We start from the raw sequence: 17734 nt of genomic DNA on the forward strand, positions 1-17734 counted from the left end.
GGTGGTTCTAAAACTCACTTTTGTGTGACCTCTGCAGAGTAAGCTTCTGGGAACCAAGGTCATGGAAAAGTGACAGGACAGACCTAAACGCCTGCTCACTGTTTATTAATTCTTAATGTGAAACATGACTACCAGTTCTTACTATCTAGTAGGTTCCCCTAGGCAGGAAGCCTATAATAAACAGAATGCCCCAAACTTCCATCTGTAGGAACCCAAACTCTAAGAGACATGCTTGACCCCTTCCTTTTTTCTCACCTACCCATAGTCTCATGTTTAGACCTTATTTTTTAATGCTCTCTTGATTCCTTACACTTTGCTCCACTTTCTTATTCCACTCTGGTCCAATATCATTCCATCTGTCCTGGATAACTATACCGATTCTTCACAAGCCTTCTACTTAACATCTTAAAATCAATTCTCCATATTGCAACCAAAGTCATCTTCTAGAATGCTAACCTGACCAGGTCCATCCCCATGGCTGCAAGGCCACATGTCTTGTCCACCCATCCCCCATCCCCCTGATCTCTTCTTCCCCTTCCAATACTAGGCTTCAGACACACTAGCTTCCTTTGTGTCCCGCGAACACACTGGCCTTGTTCCCACCTAAGGACCTTTGCACTTGCCTCTGCCTGGAAAGTTCTTTCCCCAGATCTTTCCCCAGCTGACTCCTTCTCTTCATTCTATTTGCTCCAGGAACTTGGAAAATCTTGCAAAGGCATGTGTTGGGTTTTGCTTCCTTTTATTGGATGACAGTGCTACCTTCTTCTGCGAACAGTCAGACTTGATCAACTGTCACTGGGGGAGTTTGGCTCTGAAGGCCTGGGCTTCCTCATCTCAGGAGAAAGGTCATGTGATCTGCAGGTACCGGAAGGAGCCCTTCAGTGCTTTGCGTCTTGTACGTGTGCTCAGAAGGTTTCCAGGCTTGCTACGCTGTAATTACGCGCACAGAGCCCGCCTCATTATACTTTACATGTCTTTGTTGTACTTGTTTTGAGGGTCTCCTAACGAGTGTCACCTCAAAGGAGAGAAGCAGATGGGATCACTGTATTTTGCCTGTCCCTCCTGAGGTGGCGGAGGTTTGAAAATATTTTCAGAATTTTGAAATGGTGCAACGATTAAAGAGTCTCCCCTACACATCCGAGAGCTGAGAAACCAGTGTGGGTCATATTCGATCATCAGCCAATATTTTTGGAGTAAAAAAAAAATCAAGAGACTTTGCTGAATCTCAGTCTTTATACAGATAATTCCTCTGAAAAATCTAAATGATGGCATTTTATTGTTTTATGAGTTTTGGTGACCACCTTGTCTCCATTAGGAGGATAAGGCTGTACTACCCTCGAAAGAAGTGGTTTTGTATGCAAATGTCATTACATAGTTTCAATACATAGGAAGTGAACATTTAGGAACATCAATCTGAAAAATATTTCTTCTTTTTATAAAGCAATTTAATGTCTCAATAATAATATTATATAAGACCCAGAAGGAAAACTTAGAAAGGGTTATCATTTAAAACTTTTTATTTTAAAATAATTTGATTTACTGAAAAGTTGCGAAAATAATACAGACAGGGGTGGATGGCTGGCTTAGTCGGTAGAGCATGTGACTCTTGATCTCGGAGCTGTGAATTCAAGCCCCAGGTTAGGTGTAGAGCTTACTTAAAAAAAATAAAATAAAAGATAAAAAAAATACATATATAATAAGAGAATTCTCATGTGCCTTCAAGACCAGGCTTTATCATTGCCTCTCTATCTCTACAGACACGCGTATATATTTTTTTGAATCATTTGATGGTAAATTGCAGACATAATTCTCCTTTACCACTAAAACTGCATGTATTTGCTAGCCAGGGCATTCTCTTCCATAAAGGCAGTACAATTTATCAAAAACCAGGAAATTAACACCGATAATACTGATATCTAAACTGGAAGCCTTATTCAAATTTGCCAATGGTTCCACTAATGTCCTTCACAATAAAAGAAAATGGTTGTTTTTTGTTTTCCGGTCCAAGATCCATTAGGATCACACATTTTATTTCTCATGTCAAATGTGTCACATCTCTTTAGTCTCCCTAAACCTGGAAGAGCTCTTCAGTCTTTGTCTTTCGTGACTTTGAAGAAACACCTTTTCACTATCTCTTTGAGTTCTGATTTTACCTATTGGTTTAGAAAAAGGAAATCTATTTATTTTGGTGGGGTCCTCAAATAGATGTGTTTCCTCTCAATTTTGAGCACATTTCCTAAAACAAAGTTTAAGGATAAAGGACTTATTTTTTCAAAGAGTTTTTGCTTGCTCTATTATTCTAGAGTTTCCTTTTTAAAAATGTTATTTACAGTATTGGATTACCGTGGGGGGCTTGTTTGCTGTCCCTCTGGATCTCTCTGATTAGAATAGAAACTCCAGGAAGGTAGAGACTTGGGTCTTGTTTGTCCAGAACAAGAGCCCAGCACATGCTAGCTGGTCAATGAATATTTGTCGAATGAATGAAGAAAACAGAAATGTCCCTTGGGCTTGGGTGTTTAGCTTAGACCGGCCTAAAAACACTCAGATGGAGGGTAGGGAGAGAGATGATCTGGTCATCGGCCCAGGGGGAGGTCCCGGGGATGCTGTGACCTGAGGGTGAGCAGCGAGTGGGCTAGAACTTTCTGTTCTGCAAGGATCCCAGTTGAGGGCCCAAGGTCAGTGAGGTCGGTGATAGCAAGAGGTACTTGGGAATGTAGCTGGGCAAAGGCCGGTGCCCATATCTCAAAGAGATCAGAAAATCCGTCCGCTCCTCGCTTCCATGCCCTTCCCCAAAAGCGCCCCTCATCCACGTAAAGAGAACGGGCCACTTTCCGCTCTCTGCGATGCTCTCACTAAACTGGGGCTGGGCGGGGAGGGGAGAAGAAGAACATCAGGGAAGGTTCCGATCCGGGGTCCTCGGACAACCAGGGGCTCGGCGGCCATCTAATAAGTGACGGCGGGACAACGCGGGGACACCCGCGTCTGCACGTTTCTTTCCCACGTGCCCAAGGCAGCGGGGGCTAAAGGGATGCGGAGGAGGGAGAAAGAGACCCTGCCTTAGGCCTGACGAGGACAGCGGGCTGCAGCGAGCACCTAGGTCGGAGGGACCTGCCGGGCTCGCGGCAGAGACCTAGTCGGGAAACTCGGAACCGCACCGCACCCCTGGCGGCAGAGCTCAGGCTCGCGTTTTCTGCGGCGGTGGCTGCCGCTCGAGACTTTACAGCCCTCGCGAGATTTTCCGAGATTCCCGCCGCAGCGCCGGCTTACGCGGTTGCTGGGGCAACCGGGCGGCGCCAGCGCGAGCGGGAAGGAGGCGCCCGTCGAATTTTTACGTGCTAGCCTGCGAGACTTGAGGAGACTTCAGGCGTGGTCATTCCTGAGCCCCACAGACCACGGCCTCTGCTCCAGTCGGTACTCCTGCCCCAGGGGGGCCATGGGCCGGATCTCGGGGCTCGTGCCCTCTCGCTTCCTGACGCTCCTGGCGCATCTGGTGGTCGTCATCACCTTGTTCTGGTCGCGGGTAAGACCCACGACCACCCTCCTCCCGTTCCCACCCCGTTCCCAACTTGGGGTGGTCCCAGCCCCACTACGCCCCTTCCCCAGGGCCTTACGCGGGCGTGTCTTCCCATCCCCCCTCGGACCCCAGGGCTGCCCCGCTGCGCTCCCTTCTTTCATTTTCTTCCTCTCCGCCCCGCTCCCCAGGACAGCAACATCCAAGCCTGCCTGCCTCTCACGTTCACCCCCGAGGAGTACGAGAAGCAGGACGTTCAGTGAGCACTTGGGGCAGGGTGGTCAGAATTCAGCACTGGTGGGGGTGGAAGGGTCTTTGAAGAAGTCCCCGAGGCCTGAGCCAACCCCCTTCGTGTCTGCAGGCTCGTGGCAGCGCTGTCCGTCACTCTGGGCCTCTTTGCAGTGGAGCTGGCCGGTTTCTTCTCAGGGGTTTCCATGTTCAACAGCACCCAGAGCCTCATCTGTATCCTTTTTGCCTGCGCGCCTTTTCCACACGGCCCATTTCCATCTGGACTCCCTTTCAGCCACCTAACCAGGCCTTTCTGGCACAATAGTGTGTGCTCTAGCGGGCAAACAGCACCTCCGGCTGATAGATCTTCTTAGGCAACGTGGAAAGTTTAGGACGCCCTTCGATCCTTTGTTAAGTTCCCGCTGTGCACCAGGCGCTGGAGATCCCATCTGGGAGTAAAACTCTGTTTTCTAACTTGCGGAGGAGGCAGGTATGCGGACAGGACATCTGTAATTCAGTGTGATAAGCATTGTGCCACAGGAGTGTGTGAAGATATGACGCTCTATGGAAACTCAGAAGAGACGGAGAAATCAGGAAGATGGAGATCAGGGAAGCTTCTTGACCCTTGAATTGTAGACTGAGAGGGCCAGGGCGCTGGACAGTGATTCCAGCAGAGTGAATTAAGTCATTGAGAACATTCTTTTCTTTCTTTTTTTTTTTTTCAACGTTTATTTATTTTTGGGACAGAGAGAGACAGAGCATGAACGGGGGAGGGGCAGAGAGAGAGGAAGACACAGAATCGGAAACAGGCTCCAGGCTCTGAGCCATCAGCCCAGAGCCCGATGCGGGGCTCGAACTCACGAGCTGCAAGATCGTGACCTGAGCCGAAGTCGGACGCTCAACCGACTGAGCCACCCAGGCGCCCCTTTTCTTTTCTTTTTAATGTATTTATTTGAGAGAGTGCAAGAGAGGGAGAGAGAGACTCCCAAGCAGGCTCCGCACTGCCAGAGTGGAGCCCGATGCGGGGCTCGATCTCAAGAACAGCGAGATCATGACCTGAGCAGAAATAAAAAACTGGAAGTTTAACCTACCGAGCTGCCCAGGCACCTTGACGGTGTGCAATGGGGAACTTGCTTCTACCTGAAGGGGCCAGGCTGGCCCCCTAGATATGGGGTTGGGTAGCCTGGGGTCCCAGCTGTGCAGGCTCAGTTCTGGTCTCTACTCACATGGCTGTCCTAAAATTCAGAAGTCAGGGCTGCCGAAAACGCAGAAGTGTGGCCTTGGGAATGTGGTAAGGGAGCAAGAGGTGAACCTGAGAGCAGATGCCTGCCCCACCAATGGCCTTTTCTGGCTCATCGCTAACTACTGAACCAAAGGCTTTCCTTGACTCTGGTGCATTCCCAAGCCATTGGGGCTCATTGTAGTGCATCTGTGGCCCTGTCCTTTTTCATATTCGAGCGTTGGGAGTGTACCACGTACTGGTACATTTTCGTCTTCTGCAGGTACGGTACCACCAATGTTTGGGAGTAGGGGAGGAAGGTTTACTCAATCTGAAGGTTTCCCCCACTCAGTCCTTTACTCCATGTATGAGATACCAGAGCCACTCAACATCCTGCAGTCTTTTGAATTCCCTTTCTCCTACACTTTGGGGGTGGAGTCTCCAGTTTGGGGATTTGGGGATTTTTATTGGAAGGGGCCTTGAACCGACCACCTACTACTCTACTGTCCACAGTGCCCTCCCAGCTGTCACTGAAATGGCATTGTTCATCAGCGTCTTTGGACTGAAAAAGAAACCTTTCTGAGACCTTCGTGACGGGAACATAGGGATGACAGTTCGAGGAACACGGGACCACTCTCCATTCCTGGACCGAGGAAGGCAGTCTCCAGCCCTCAAATTGCATTTGATGGAAGGATGTCAGTGTTAGGGTAACTATCGCTCGAGTCTGGGATTATCAGCGTTTTCTTTAGTGCTTGTAATAAAATATATCTTAGAGTAAGATCAAGACTTACGACAATTCTAGGGGAGAATTGGGGCGGCCAAACTGCTAGAGAAACGGAAGGCTGTTTTCCACCCTTGCAGACTGTAAGATAATGCGTGTCGCTTTTATTTTGGTTATTACGGTAGACGTCTGGCGGAAGGTGGCCGGTGGGCGGAGATATGTAGATAAAGTCCCCGCGATTTTGGTGCCAAGCTCGTGAGTGGAGCATTCTGGGAGGAATTAGGTTGTCTCTTTTTGGCAGTCAAATCGGGAAAGAAATATTGTTTCATTCTGCAAATAAACGAGCAACGGTAACGGAAGACCCTGAATAACATCGGGTTGCTCGGGCTAGCCCGTTAACTACTCACCCTAGCTGCAAGCGGGACCTTTTTCCCTGAGTAAGGGACGCACATGTATTTCCGCTTATCGTCAGGTAGGATAATCCTTACCTGTTCCTCCTTTGGGAGGGCAGATTGGAACATGATGATTGGAGATCGCATGACTCGTGATTAACGTCTCTGCGTAATCAGGACTTGCAACACCCTGATTGCTCCTATCTGATTCTGCCTGACGATCCTCACTTTTGTTTTTATGGGAAGTGATAGATTTTTGTCCTTTGGGCGTGAAATGGTGCAACCACCCGGGTTATGCTGCGTATTGCGGCTGGGCAGGGACGCTGACTGTTTGGAATCTTCCTGACTGTAGCTCGTTATTTGGGCTGAGTATTCTCCTGCTATGGGTTGCCGGTTTTCCGGAATCTTCCATCATCCGATGACGGGTTTTGGCGTGTTTTTGAACGACACAATCTTAGTGGGGCGGCTCCTTAAAGGAGGAGCCGATTAGTGCCCCACGAGGTTAGTTAATTGTTACAAGGGAAGAACTGGTTGGTTTCCAGGTTTCCGTGAAGTCGCTGTTAATATTTTATCAAACTTGGTGTCGCCAGGTCAGTGGTTTATTATCAGACCGTCTATCCCACCGAGGCCAGAAGGGCCACCTGGGCGTAGCTTCCGCTGTTCCTCAGTGGTCTAATGAGTACCCCCCCCCCCCCCGCCGCCTGCCAGCACATGGCAAGAACACGTCCAAAAGGAGATTATTTGAACACGCTATTAGGCATTGGACAAACACTGCCAGAGTCTGAGGTGCCACCTTGTTTCAGATCAAGGGTCGTATTTCCTAGGGAAGGTTCAGTATATGTTGGGAAGGTCCTCTGTGCATTTTTTCAGTCCCAAATGGGGGAGCCCTGGCCATTCGAAATAAGCAGAAGGCATCCAAGGGGATGCTTTCTGGTGAGGCCCCTCAGGTGATGCCCCCCCCCCTTTTCCCTTCTGGAGGATCGTCCCTTGTGGCAGCCCTTCATCCCGAGCACTCCTTCAATAAATACTTCTTGAGCATTTCCTATATGCAAAGCTCTGTAGGAAGTACTGACTGAGGGAAGAGTGTGAATATGGTCTGTGCTCAGCCTCACGATGGAGCCATCGTGGCGCATGGAGACCGACCGGAAACAAGTTCCCCCTACTCGCCGAGTACTTGCAGAGCAAATTGTGGTAAGAGCCGCAAAGGAGAACTACAGAGGCTACGGAGCAGGGGTTCGTTTGCCCAAGGTGGCAGGAGTATTGCTCCTATAGGAGCAGTTGGAGTTGAGGTCCTGGAGTGTGGCTGGGGAAAGTCACATCCCACTGCGGTCTGTGTGCTTCACCGATTTGTGAAAGCCGACCTTTTGTGTTTCAGAAACATTGTGGGCGAGTTGTGAAACAGCTCTTATCAGAAATGATACAAACAGTTAAATTGTATTTAAAAACAGAGGTCATGAATACTCAAAATTCATTACTTCCTGATTATGTTTTTTCTTCTCTCTCTCTCTCTCTCTCTCTCTCTCTCTCTTTTTTACTTTGTAGGAGTTTATTTTATTCATTTTTTTTCAGTGTGGTTTACACACAATGTTACACTAGTTTCAGGTTCCTGATTATTTTCTACATGTTACTATTATGTGCTCTTGAGGTTATTTACATCTGTATCTGTATCGTGGGAGTGCTATATAATGATGTGCTCCTACTGTGTATCTCTTCCCAGCTCATGTGGAGACATCAAGTTGGTATTTTGAAACTGGCAGGAGTATTTACTCCACAGAGATTGGCAACTGCAGCATATGGGGCTTTGCTGATTACCTAGATTTAAGAAAATGTTGGGGGCGCCTGGGTGGCTCAGTCGGTTAAGCGTCGAACTTCAGCTCAGGTCATGATCTCTCGCTTCGCGGGTTGGAGACCCGCTTTGGGCTCTGCTGACAGCTCGGAGCTCGGAGCCTGCTTTGGATTCTGTGTCTCCCCCTCTCTCTACTCCTCCCCCGTTCCTGCTCTGTCTCTCAAAAATAAATAAACGTTAAATTTTTAAAAAAAGATGACGGAGACAATGTTAATAATGCAGGTCACACATAAAACTGCCATGTCTGTAACTGTTACATTGCAAATAGCACCGAAAATAGAGGAAATATTCTCCCAGAATTTGAAAACTGTTAACAGATTCAGTGAAGAGGTCAGTCCAGTCCCTGAGGAACCAGTGAAAGTGCAACCTATCTTCACTGCTTCATTTTGTGTCATTCCAAAATGTAAATACAAATATCAACCAACATTCATTTTGGAATTAACACTGGTAGGGTATAATTCCACTTAGGAAGTCATGGATACAAGAGTGGAATTTACAGTAAAGAATATTGTATATTTCATTATTATTTGTAAATTCTGTTACACATCCTTTGTGTCAGTAAGATTGATAATAAACTTATGTACATGTATAAATACGTACTGCTTTTGGAGAGTTGGCTGTTAAATATTTATCAGCGATTCCCGCCCCTCCCATCCCAAGAAACTGCCCATCGCGGATCCTTGTTTCTAAATCCAGAGGGCACTCCTCAGCCTTCGGCTTGGCCTCTTTTCGCCACATAATATGTTGACCACTACTCTTTTGAAAGGTTTTCTTTCTTGGCCTCTGAAAAATAGTTCCCTTGGTTTACCTCCCACTATTCTGGCTGCTTCTTCTCAGGCTCATCTAATTTTTTTTTTTTTTAATTTATTTTTGAGAGAGAGACAGTGCGAGCAGGGGAGGGGCAGAGAGAGAGGGAGACAGAATCGGAAGCAGGTTCCAGGCTCTGAGCTGTCAGCGCAGAGCCCGCCGTGGGGCTCGAACTCACAGACTGTGAGATCGTGACCTGAGCTGAAGTCAGACGCTTAACGGACTGGGGCTTCCCCCCCCCCCCCCCAGCCGAGGCGCCCCTCAGGCTCATCTAATATTGATTGTGTGCCTACAACGGGTCAGTCACGGGGGAGATGCCACTGGGTTACTTCCCCCAGTTGCCCTTATGTGTTGCTGATCATTGCTCCTTGGATACCTGTAGCTGCCTCTTGTCTTCAGACACCATGTAGATGATGCTGTTTTCCAAGTGTTGGCTCTCTTATGTGAGCCCCAGTCCAGGGCAAAGACTGTGGGAACGAGCCGTGGGGTCAGTCCGGGTTCAAAGTGCACCCGGCCTCCTTCGTGGCTGTGTGATTGGCAACGGGTCACTTAACCTCTCTGTGCCTCGGTTCCTTCACCCACACTCCAGAAACAGGTACTGCAAGCACTTTAACCATCTGTCTCTTAGTCAACACCAGAGGCTTTGCCAACTAGCATCCGCAATAGGTTTTTCATTTTATTGTGTAATCAGTGGCTTGTCAATCAGGATAAGCCAGTCCCACAAGACAAATACTGCTTGATTCTGCTTACAAGAGGTACCAAGGGTAGTCAGACACATAGAGACTTAAAGTAGAACGGGGGGTTCCAGGGGCTGAACAAAAGGGGGTGAGCTGTTCGGCGGTAGAGAGTTTGTTTTGCAAGATGAAAAATTGGAGTTCCGGAGATCGGTTGTAGAACAATATAAATGTACTAACACTACTGAATTGTGCACTTTGAAAATGAGCAAAGGCGGAAGGGTGCCTGGGGTGCTCAGTGGGTTACGCCTCCGACTCCTGCTTTCCGCTCAGGTCGTGGTCTCACAGATTGGTTCGTGGGATCGAGCCCTGCATAGGGGTCTGGGCTGACGGTGTGGAGCCTGCTTGGGATTCTCCCCACTGCTCTCCTGCTCGCTTGCACACACACTCTCTCTCTCTAAATAAGTTAATTAACCAAACCTTCAAAAATGTTTACTAAAACAAAACTTGACATTTTAAACCTTTTTTCTTGACTAATTTTAGACCTACAGAAAAGTTGCAAAATAATACAGATTTCCTGTATGCCCTTCACCCAGGTCCTCCAAATGTTAACATCTTGCAAAGTCAGGTCACGATCATGGAAACCAGAAGGTTAGTGCTGATGCCGAACCATTACCTGATCTACAGATCTTACTTGAATTTTACTAGCTTTCTCCTTAATGCCCTTTTTCCAATTCAGGCTCTAATCCAGGATTTCACATCGCATTTAGTTGTCATTCTCAGGCTTTTCCAACCACTTTTTTTTTTTCTCCTTCCTTTCACTATCTTGACACATTTGGTAAGTCCTGGTGAGTGGTTGTGTAGAATGTCTCTCCATTTGGATTTGTCTGGTGTTTCTCATAATTAGATGGGGGGTATGTATTGGGGGGGCATTGGCCTGGGTGGCTCAGTCGGCTAAGTGTCTGATTCTTTTTATTAAAAAAAAATTTTTTTTAATATTTATTTATTTTTGAGAGACAGAGTGAGACAAAGTGAGACTGGGGGAGGGGCAGAGAGAGAGGGAGACACAGGATTGGAAACAGGCTCCAGGCTCTGAGCTGTCAGCACAGAGCCTGATTCGGGGCTCGAACCCACAGACTGTGAGATCGTGACCTGAGCCAAAGTCGGACACTCAACCGACTAAGCCGCCCAGGCGCCCCTCTTTTTGAGAGAGACAGAGAGATAGAGCGTGAGCTGGTTAGGGGCAGAGACAGAGGGAGACACAGAATCTGAGGCAGGCTCCAGGCTCTTGAGCCATCAGCACAGAGCCACAGTTCGATATGGGGCTTGAACTCACAAAATGTGAGATCATGACCTGAGCCGAAGTTGGACACTTAACCGACTGAGCCACCCAGGCGCCCCAAGTGTCTGGTTCTTGATTTCGGCTCAGGTCATGATCTTATGGTTCGTGAGATTGTGACCCCCGAGATCTTGGGATTCTCTCTCTCTGCCCCACCTCTGCACGTACTCTCTCTCTCTCAAAAATAAATCAACTTAAAAAAAAATGGTTTGGAGTTGAGGAGGACATTTCTGAGTATGAAAACAAAACACAGAAGTCCTAAAAGAAAACCCGTAACTAACTAGAATTTAAATAACATTTTGAAAAAAAGAAAAAGAAAAGAAAACCCCAATACATTTTATGTATTAAAAATGTAAAAAGTATGCATGGTAAAAAACCATAAGCAAAAGATAAATGACAATCTAAGGAAAATGTAATTCACATTGCAGAGAAAGGGCTCATTTTGATACATAAAAATCTACAAGTCTATAAACAATACACCAACAACCCAATAAAAAAAGGCACAGTAAGGGGCACCTGGGTGGCTCAGTTGGTTAAGTGTCCAACTTTGGCTCAGGTCATGATCTCGCAGTTTGTGGGTTCAAGCCCCGTGTCAGGCTCTGTGCTGACAGCTTGCTCAGAGCCTGGAGCCTGCTCCAGATTCTGTCTCCCTTTCTCTCTGCCCCTTCCCTGCTCATACTCTGTCTCTGTCTCTCTCAAAAACAAACATTAAGAAAAAAATTAAAAAAGAAAAAGGCACAGTAAAATTGTATGGACATTTCACAGGAAAGGAAATCTAAAGAACTCTCAAATATATGAAAAGATGCCTAAGCTCATTGACCATAAGAGAAATAAATGCAGATGGTGTTTGACTTGTACTGGTAACACCGGAAAAGTCTCATTGAGAGTTGGAGAGGGTATGGGTGGAAGTAAACAGGCCTCACCTGCTCGTGGGTGGGAGTAACCCACCCACAGAGTGCAATTTGGCAATATCCACGCAAATCAAAAGCAATCAAAACAAATGCTCCTCCTCTCTGACCCAGGATTTTCACTGCTGGGAGGTAGTCCTGCATGTGGGTGAGATGGGAACGTGCCGGTTATCCCTTACGGCTTTGCTGGAGTCGCAAACGTGTGACCGTCAACGGGAGACCGGTCGAGTCGCGTTAACAGCGTAACCCTGGGCAGCCGGGAAAGAAACAATCTCCAGGATTGTGACAAAAGGACTTTGTGGAATGGCTCCTGTCGCTTGCTTCCATTTGCGTAAAAAGTGGGAAAGCACAGACCAGCCTGTGGGAAAACCATCTCTGGAAGGAGCCAAGGTACCTGGGAAGACTGGTGCTGAGGGCAGAAGCCGGGTGCCTGGGGGACTGGGCAGGAGGGGGACTTTCTCCGTGTGCTCTTTTGAACTCTGGGAGTTAAAAGCACATGCCTTTAAAAGGACAAACCGTAACATTCCTGAAGGATGTGAGCCTGCGGTTGCCGGTGCCCCCCATCTGGAAATGAAGCCAAGTCGGAGTCCCGCAAAGCTAGAAACAGAGACAGCAGATCCCCCGATGATGTCACGGGAGTGCCTGGTTCCTGGTATTTCCAGGTGGGTTTCAGTACGTGAGCCCTCAGATTCTCCTTTTTGGTTTAAATCGGTTTGAGCTGTGTTGGCGCCCGTCTCGATGGTTACGTGCATCAAAGACCGCGATGGGTTTTGGGTTTTGTTTCGTTTCGTTTTCCCGCTTTATTGAGGTATAACCGACAAACACACTGTGTTTTAATGATCTTTCTTGTGCCTTATCGTAGCTCCTGGTGTCAGCACAGTGCCTGGCATCGGAGAATGAAGGAGCCCTCGTTTCACGGATGAGGAACACGGGGCCCCGGGAGAAAGCCATTTGCCTCACGCAAATATGGAGAGCTGGGGCTAGATAGGTCCCAAGTTTCCTGGCTGTCAGGCCAAATCAGTCGCTCGATTCAACAAGTCTTCATTGATTATCTCCCACCTGCCAGGCTCCGGACATGGCATGTGAGACCGAAGGAAATAAGGATGATGTGGCCCCTTGCCAACCACACATACAGTCTGGACCCCCCTTCCCCCCAACAGAGGAACTTATTAACTCCAGTGAGCCTCTGAGGAATTGAGGGTTGCAGAGTCCGGATGTGCGACCAGGAGGCCTCCCAGGCTCCCAGTCCCAGAAGACTGGGATCTGCCTGCGTCTCGTCTTCCCCACACCAGGCTCTGGCGTATGGCCTCCCCACCACCCAAGCCCACGCTGCTCTGTTTCCCAGAGGCAGGAGGCCCGGGCCTGTCCTGCTGCGGTTACAGGAGCCAGCTCCCTGGCCACACTGGTCACAGATGATCGGAGCTTCATCAGCTCAAACAGGGCTGTCCTCACAGGAACGGTGGGCACACAGGCCCTGCCCGAACCCATTCTCCCCAAACAGGAGCCTAGGCGTTCACCGTTAGCGGTCCATTTGCCTGCTGTGCTGTGTGTTTGTCTTTTAAAACACTCCTCACTGAAACTGTAGTTCACCATCATTCATTCATTCTTCATCGGCCTGCCTTGTTTCAGGCACTGTGCTTGGGACTCATTCAGGGAGAATAGATTAAAAAGGTACCGCTTTGTGTATATATATTGTTTTATACACACACACACAAACTTTTTAAAACAGGTATCATTCTGGAGGGGGGGGGGGGGGGAGTTGATTCATTAATTTAAAAAGACTCCATCGAGGCATTTCTCTGAGCCTAGTTTTCCCCTAATGTAAAATCAAGACAATACCAACCTCATAGGGTTGTCGTGAGAGTCAGTTCATCATGGCAAGTATATAGAACAGCATTCCTAAGAGCACTGTTATAATAGAAAAAAAAGAAAAAAAAAAAGAAACAACCTAAAAAGCTGGTCCTTGAAGGATTAAAGTGTGGTAAGTTTTCTGGATAATCTGGGAGATTGGCCATGAACATTTGTCTTCCCTCCCTTCCACATCTGAATTAAATAACGAGAGAAGTCAAAGGTGGATAAATCTACAAGGACCAAGAGACCCGAGACAGCTGTGGACATGAGATTTCAACAAGGCGCTCAAGGCTACATAGTGGCTGAAGGGTGATGGCAGACCACGCAAGGACAAGGGCAGAGGGAGTCAGGGCATGGCGTCCGAAGGTCCTGGAGGTCACCAGGTCCCCCGGTCAAGGCCTGGCTGAACATGGGGGGGTGGGGGGGTGGCCGAGGGCCTGTTTTCAGAATGTTGGGACTCTTGGTGCTCTGTCACCTGTCAGAAGACCTGAGTCGCACACATCACCCCTCCGCATCCTGATTTTCAGGGAGGCTTTGGACGTGGGGACAACAGGTACAGCAGACAGGAGGCTTGAGACTACAAACAGGAGCCCCCAGCCATTCCAGATCCTGCTCCCTCCATACACAGCGAGGGCAGGGATGGAACATCCAGGGTATGCTTCTCCCAAAAAACTGAACAGCCCCAGAGAAATCCTGCCACCTATCACCACTGGGGAGCCCCTTTGAAAAGTTTTCCACTGTCCTGCAGGAAAGCCAGTGGTCAGTGAATGCCCACCCTACACACACACACACAACACACACACACACACACACACACACACACACACACACAGCTTCCAATCAGCTTCTTGGTGCCTCCCTATAAAGGCAGGAACCAGCAGACATTTGAGATAGGCCTGCGAAATGAGAAAGACAATCCTCCCGTTTTTTAAAAAAACAAACAAAAGAAACTGGAAGAGACAGATAACAAGGAGGTTGCACAAGAGAAAAAAAATAGCCTATAATTAGAAAGCTAAAAAAAGGAAGGGACAACTTCACGCATATAGTCTGAGCATTTGTGTTTTTCAAAAGAAAAAAGAAGCATCTATGTGTGTCTGCACCAACCATTCTGGAGGGTTTACAAGACTGCACACAGCAGCCGTGTTGCGGAGGGTGGTGGGGGCGGAGCTCAGAGTGAGGGTTTGCTGTGCATTCTTTTGCACTTGTGATTTGTAGGGGCGCCTGGGTGGCTTGGTCCGTTAAATGTCTGACATCAGCCCGGGTCATGATCTCTCAGTCTGTGGGTTCGAGCCCTGCATCAGGCTCTGTGCTGACAGCTCAGAGCGTGGAGCCTGCTTCAGATTGTGTGTCTCCCTCTCTCTCTGCCCCTCTCCTGCTTGTGCACGTGCACCCGCACACTCTCTCTCTCTCTCTCAAAAATAAATATTTAACAAAAACAAAAAACAACCATGCCTGTAGCAATCCACCGGAAGCTCCTGGCACAGTAGGCTCCTGGTAGACTCCTGGTGGTTTCCTTTCTCTCCAGGAGCCCAGGGCTTGGCAGGCAGCCCCTGAGCCTTCAGGACTGGAGGGCTCAGCCAGAGGTCACAGCGGTCACAGGTTTTGCCAGCTGATTGTGACAGAGGTGGGGCTAGCCCCTGGGGCTCTACTCCAGGTGGCATTTGCTCCTACTCTTAATTAGAAGGCCTTTTCTTTACTAGCATCGAGTGGCAAAGTTTGTGAAATTAATTACCGTTTGGTCAGGTTTGACTCACGGATGGAACAAGTTCATGAGTCGGTGTGGGAATGACCCGGCCCACCCCAATCCATCCCAACTTCTAAATCTAGTTGTTGTTAGCAGAAGAAACCGCAATAAAAGAAAGCCTTTATTAAAGTTTTTCTCTGTGCCGCCTACATCAGAATCACCATAGGTGCTTGTTAGAAATGAACTTGTCCCCCCCCCCCCCCCCCCTTTTGAAGAGCCCTGGCAGTGGGGGCCAGAGATCTGGCTATCAAACGCAGGTGAATGTAGAAACCTCCATCATCTCAGTCTGTAAATAGATTATTTTCCTTTAGTTCAACTTCTATTTTGGGTCTCCCTTCTGCTTGCAGAAAACATTCCCTTATCCATTTCCAGGTGAACTCAGTTATCCCACGCCACCCCTTCTGCCTCCACCATTGATCTAAATTTGGGTGGGCTGCTCAGTGAGACTCCTCTGAGATACATCCTCGTAGGTCCCCACCTCCGTGGATCATACGGGCCCTCACTTCTGCTCTTGCGCTCCTGCCCCCAGGACACAATAGCCATGTGCCAGCTTTCCAAGCCACACTTCACGGCCTTGGCTCCCCGGATTTATTCTGGGTTCTGTCCCTTCCACGTCCTCTGGATTTGGCCATTGGGGAAAATGAGGATCACCCCTCAAGCAATGTCTAACATCTGGTCTGGTCCTCCAACAGCTTCTCCCCAGCCGGTGCAGGGTCTCCGGGCCGGTGGGGGAGGGACCTATTTCCTTCCAACCTTCCCTGTCTTAGACCCAGACGCTGCAGCTTTTGAACTTAAAAGGCTGGAGTTTGGCATCTTTGTTCTCTGGCTAGAAAATAGAGTAGTCTCGAGGCCAAAAAGCAAAAGCTAGCACCCCACAGTGCCATCTGAGTCTTCAGAGAAGCTTCTCTTTTCTCCCTTTGCACAGAGGCTGAGCCGCCCAGACGTCCTGGGCGTCCTGTGCCGCTGCACAAGGGCCTGGCAAGTGGCTGCTCCGGGAAGGGGAAGCAGCCGAGAGGATCTTCTCTTAGATCTGCTGAGTCCCCACACCCACCACGAGCTCCCGGTTCACTCACCTTCCCCAGACAGCTGGGAAATGACACCTCTGGTGACACAGCCAGTCCCCAGGCTTCGGCTGGCTGGGAGGGGGTGGGGGCGCTGCATTACGGAGGTTCTCACACCGGGAGGCCAGGGTGGGGGAGGGAAGAAGCTGGCTCCTGTCTGTCTCTGAGACCAAGGCCAGCAGCCTCCCTCTGCTCCCCTTCCAGGGATTCAATGAGCAACCCGCCCCCCCCCCCCCCGGGGGCTATTCCTCCCCTAAGACATATCCTTCTTCACTTTTGGGGCTTGCCTTGACCCACCCCACAAGACGGTCAGCTCATCTGGTCCCATCTTCTTCTCCAAAGGGCCAGGCCTGCTGGGGATGAGCGGACTGGGTGCAGCTGCTGTTTAGAGGGACCTAAAGAGACCAGTCAGGGATGGAAGGGGATGTGAATAATCTCTCACCATGTTCCAGATCAAGGCATTTTAACAACTATATGTGTAGTGCCTACAGATGTTATGTATTTGGGGTCTAGGGACAGGACAGGAACTGGCCAAGGTCACACCTATGAGGCTGATCCGCGTGTAAAGTAGTATGTACCTGGGCACTGCAGGGCAGTTCATGCCGACTGTCTTTCCCCCTAAAGAAAAACAAACCAAACAAACAGAAAACCCCCAAGCCCCCTCCTGTCGCAGCCTGGGACCAGAGGCTGAGTCCTCCTGTCGCCCGGGTAGCTGACCCAACTCTGGGACAGAGCTGGGTTTTGGCCGGTCTGCGGGTCTGTGGCCACCACGTGAAGCAGCCCCGCGGGAAGCCTCGTGCCCTCTTCCCTGGCCTTAACCTTGGCCTACCTCAGCCGGGCCGGCCTGCCAAGCACCCCTGGTCTGAGCCCCACACCCTGCAGTGACTTGGTTGGGGTGGGGTGGGGTGTGTGGGGGGGGGAAAGAGCCTGCCTCTTCTCCCTTTCTTCACATCCCGTTACTCAGCGGCCAGGGGCTCCAGGCCTCCCCGGAGCTCCCCACCTGCGGGGCGGACCGAGGGGACCAACTCCCTCCCCCCCATCCACCTCCGCGGCGTGGTCCGGCGACCTGCGCTTGCCCCTTCTAACCTCCCACCCCAGCCCCCTGCGAACGCTGAGGCTGGTCGCTGGCGTCGGGACCCGGGCGCAGGCCGAGGCCTTGCGGGGGGAGGGGGCGGTGTGTGTGTGTGGAGTGCTGACTGTTTACGGGTTTCGCGGGTGGGGGAGGACGTGGCCCGGGGCTCAGGGGCGCCATCAGCAGCAGAGGGCAGTGGCGAGGGGCGGCTGGGAGGGCTGCGGCGCGACGGGGCGGGCTGGCGGCGGGCGCGGGGAGCCGCAGCACCCGGGTTCGGGGCTCACGGTGCAGCCGCAGGTGCGGGAGCGGCGGTGGAGGGCGGGGGGCTCGCTGCCCCGCCGGCCCCGCCCCCACCGCCCAG

The 17734-nt window shown here is 49.9% G+C and overlaps 1 protein-coding gene, 3 long non-coding RNA genes and 1 other non-coding gene across 10 annotated transcripts; 3 read left to right on the forward strand and 2 right to left on the reverse strand.

Moving 5' to 3' along the window:
* Positions 1-1499: 1499 nt before the first annotated feature.
* On the reverse strand, positions 1500-3193 carry LOC121015951 (uncharacterized). Of its 2 annotated transcripts, none has more exons than XR_005784054.1 (2): positions 2706-3193; positions 1500-1654 (listed from the first exon to the last, which is right to left on the reverse strand). It is a non-coding gene; the product is annotated as an uncharacterized LOC121015951 (long non-coding RNA). The 2 variants fall into 2 exon arrangements; XR_005784055.1 differs by having other exon boundaries at positions 2344-3193.
* A 71-nt stretch (positions 3194-3264) lies between these two features.
* On the forward strand, positions 3265-11858 carry TMEM107 (transmembrane protein 107). Of its 4 annotated transcripts, none has more exons than XR_005784051.1 (6): positions 3265-3520; positions 3703-3770; positions 3873-3973; positions 5145-5241; positions 5472-5665; positions 11760-11858. XR_005784051.1 is itself a non-coding variant. In XM_040453292.1 (5 exons), exons 1-5 carry the CDS (start codon positions 3434-3436, stop codon positions 5539-5541), a joined length of 423 nt encoding a protein of 140 aa, XP_040309226.1. In that variant the 5' UTR covers positions 3265-3433; the 3' UTR covers positions 5542-7542. The 4 variants fall into 4 exon arrangements, 1 of the variants encoding a protein (XP_040309226.1); XR_005784049.1 differs by lacking the exon at positions 11760-11858 and adding an exon at positions 7614-7988; XR_005784050.1 differs by lacking the exon at positions 11760-11858 and adding an exon at positions 7789-7988.
* On the forward strand, positions 6145-6280 carry LOC121016118 (U8 small nucleolar RNA). The gene has a single exon (XR_005784124.1). It is a non-coding gene; the product is annotated as a U8 small nucleolar RNA (small nucleolar RNA).
* A 3-nt stretch (positions 11859-11861) lies between the features above and the next one.
* LOC121015950 (uncharacterized) lies at positions 11862-13565 on the forward strand. 2 transcript variants are annotated; one of them, XR_005784053.1, is made up of 3 exons: positions 11862-12035; positions 12178-12307; positions 12508-13565. It is a non-coding gene; the product is annotated as an uncharacterized LOC121015950 (long non-coding RNA). The 2 variants fall into 2 exon arrangements; XR_005784052.1 differs by having other exon boundaries at positions 11862-12307.
* A 1775-nt stretch (positions 13566-15340) lies between these two features.
* Positions 15341-16850, reverse strand: LOC121015953 (uncharacterized). Its single transcript, XR_005784057.1, has 3 exons — positions 16599-16850; positions 16314-16376; positions 15341-15526 (listed from the first exon to the last, which is right to left on the reverse strand). It is a non-coding gene; the product is annotated as an uncharacterized LOC121015953 (long non-coding RNA).
* Positions 16851-17734: the final 884 nt, after the last annotated feature.

This window comes from Herpailurus yagouaroundi, unplaced genomic scaffold (genome assembly GCF_014898765.1).
Source record: "Herpailurus yagouaroundi ecotype Mexico unplaced genomic scaffold, PumYag 208, whole genome shotgun sequence".
Classification (NCBI taxonomy): domain Eukaryota; kingdom Metazoa; phylum Chordata; class Mammalia; order Carnivora; family Felidae; genus Herpailurus; species Herpailurus yagouaroundi.

What these genes read in the sequence shown, in the direction of transcription:
- TMEM107 (XM_040453292.1), top strand. Translation starts at nt 3,434, where the DNA reads ATGGGCCGGATCTCGGGGCTCGTGCCCTCTCGCTTCCTGACGCTCCTG. An exon ending in CAGCACCCAGAGCCTCATCT is followed by an intron (nt 3,974 to 5,144) that starts GTATCCTTTTTG and finishes TGCATTCCCAAG; the next exon opens with CCATTGGGGCTCATTGTAGT. An exon ending in TACATTTTCGTCTTCTGCAG is followed by an intron (nt 5,242 to 5,471) that starts GTACGGTACCAC and finishes TACTGTCCACAG; the next exon opens with TGCCCTCCCAGCTGTCACTG.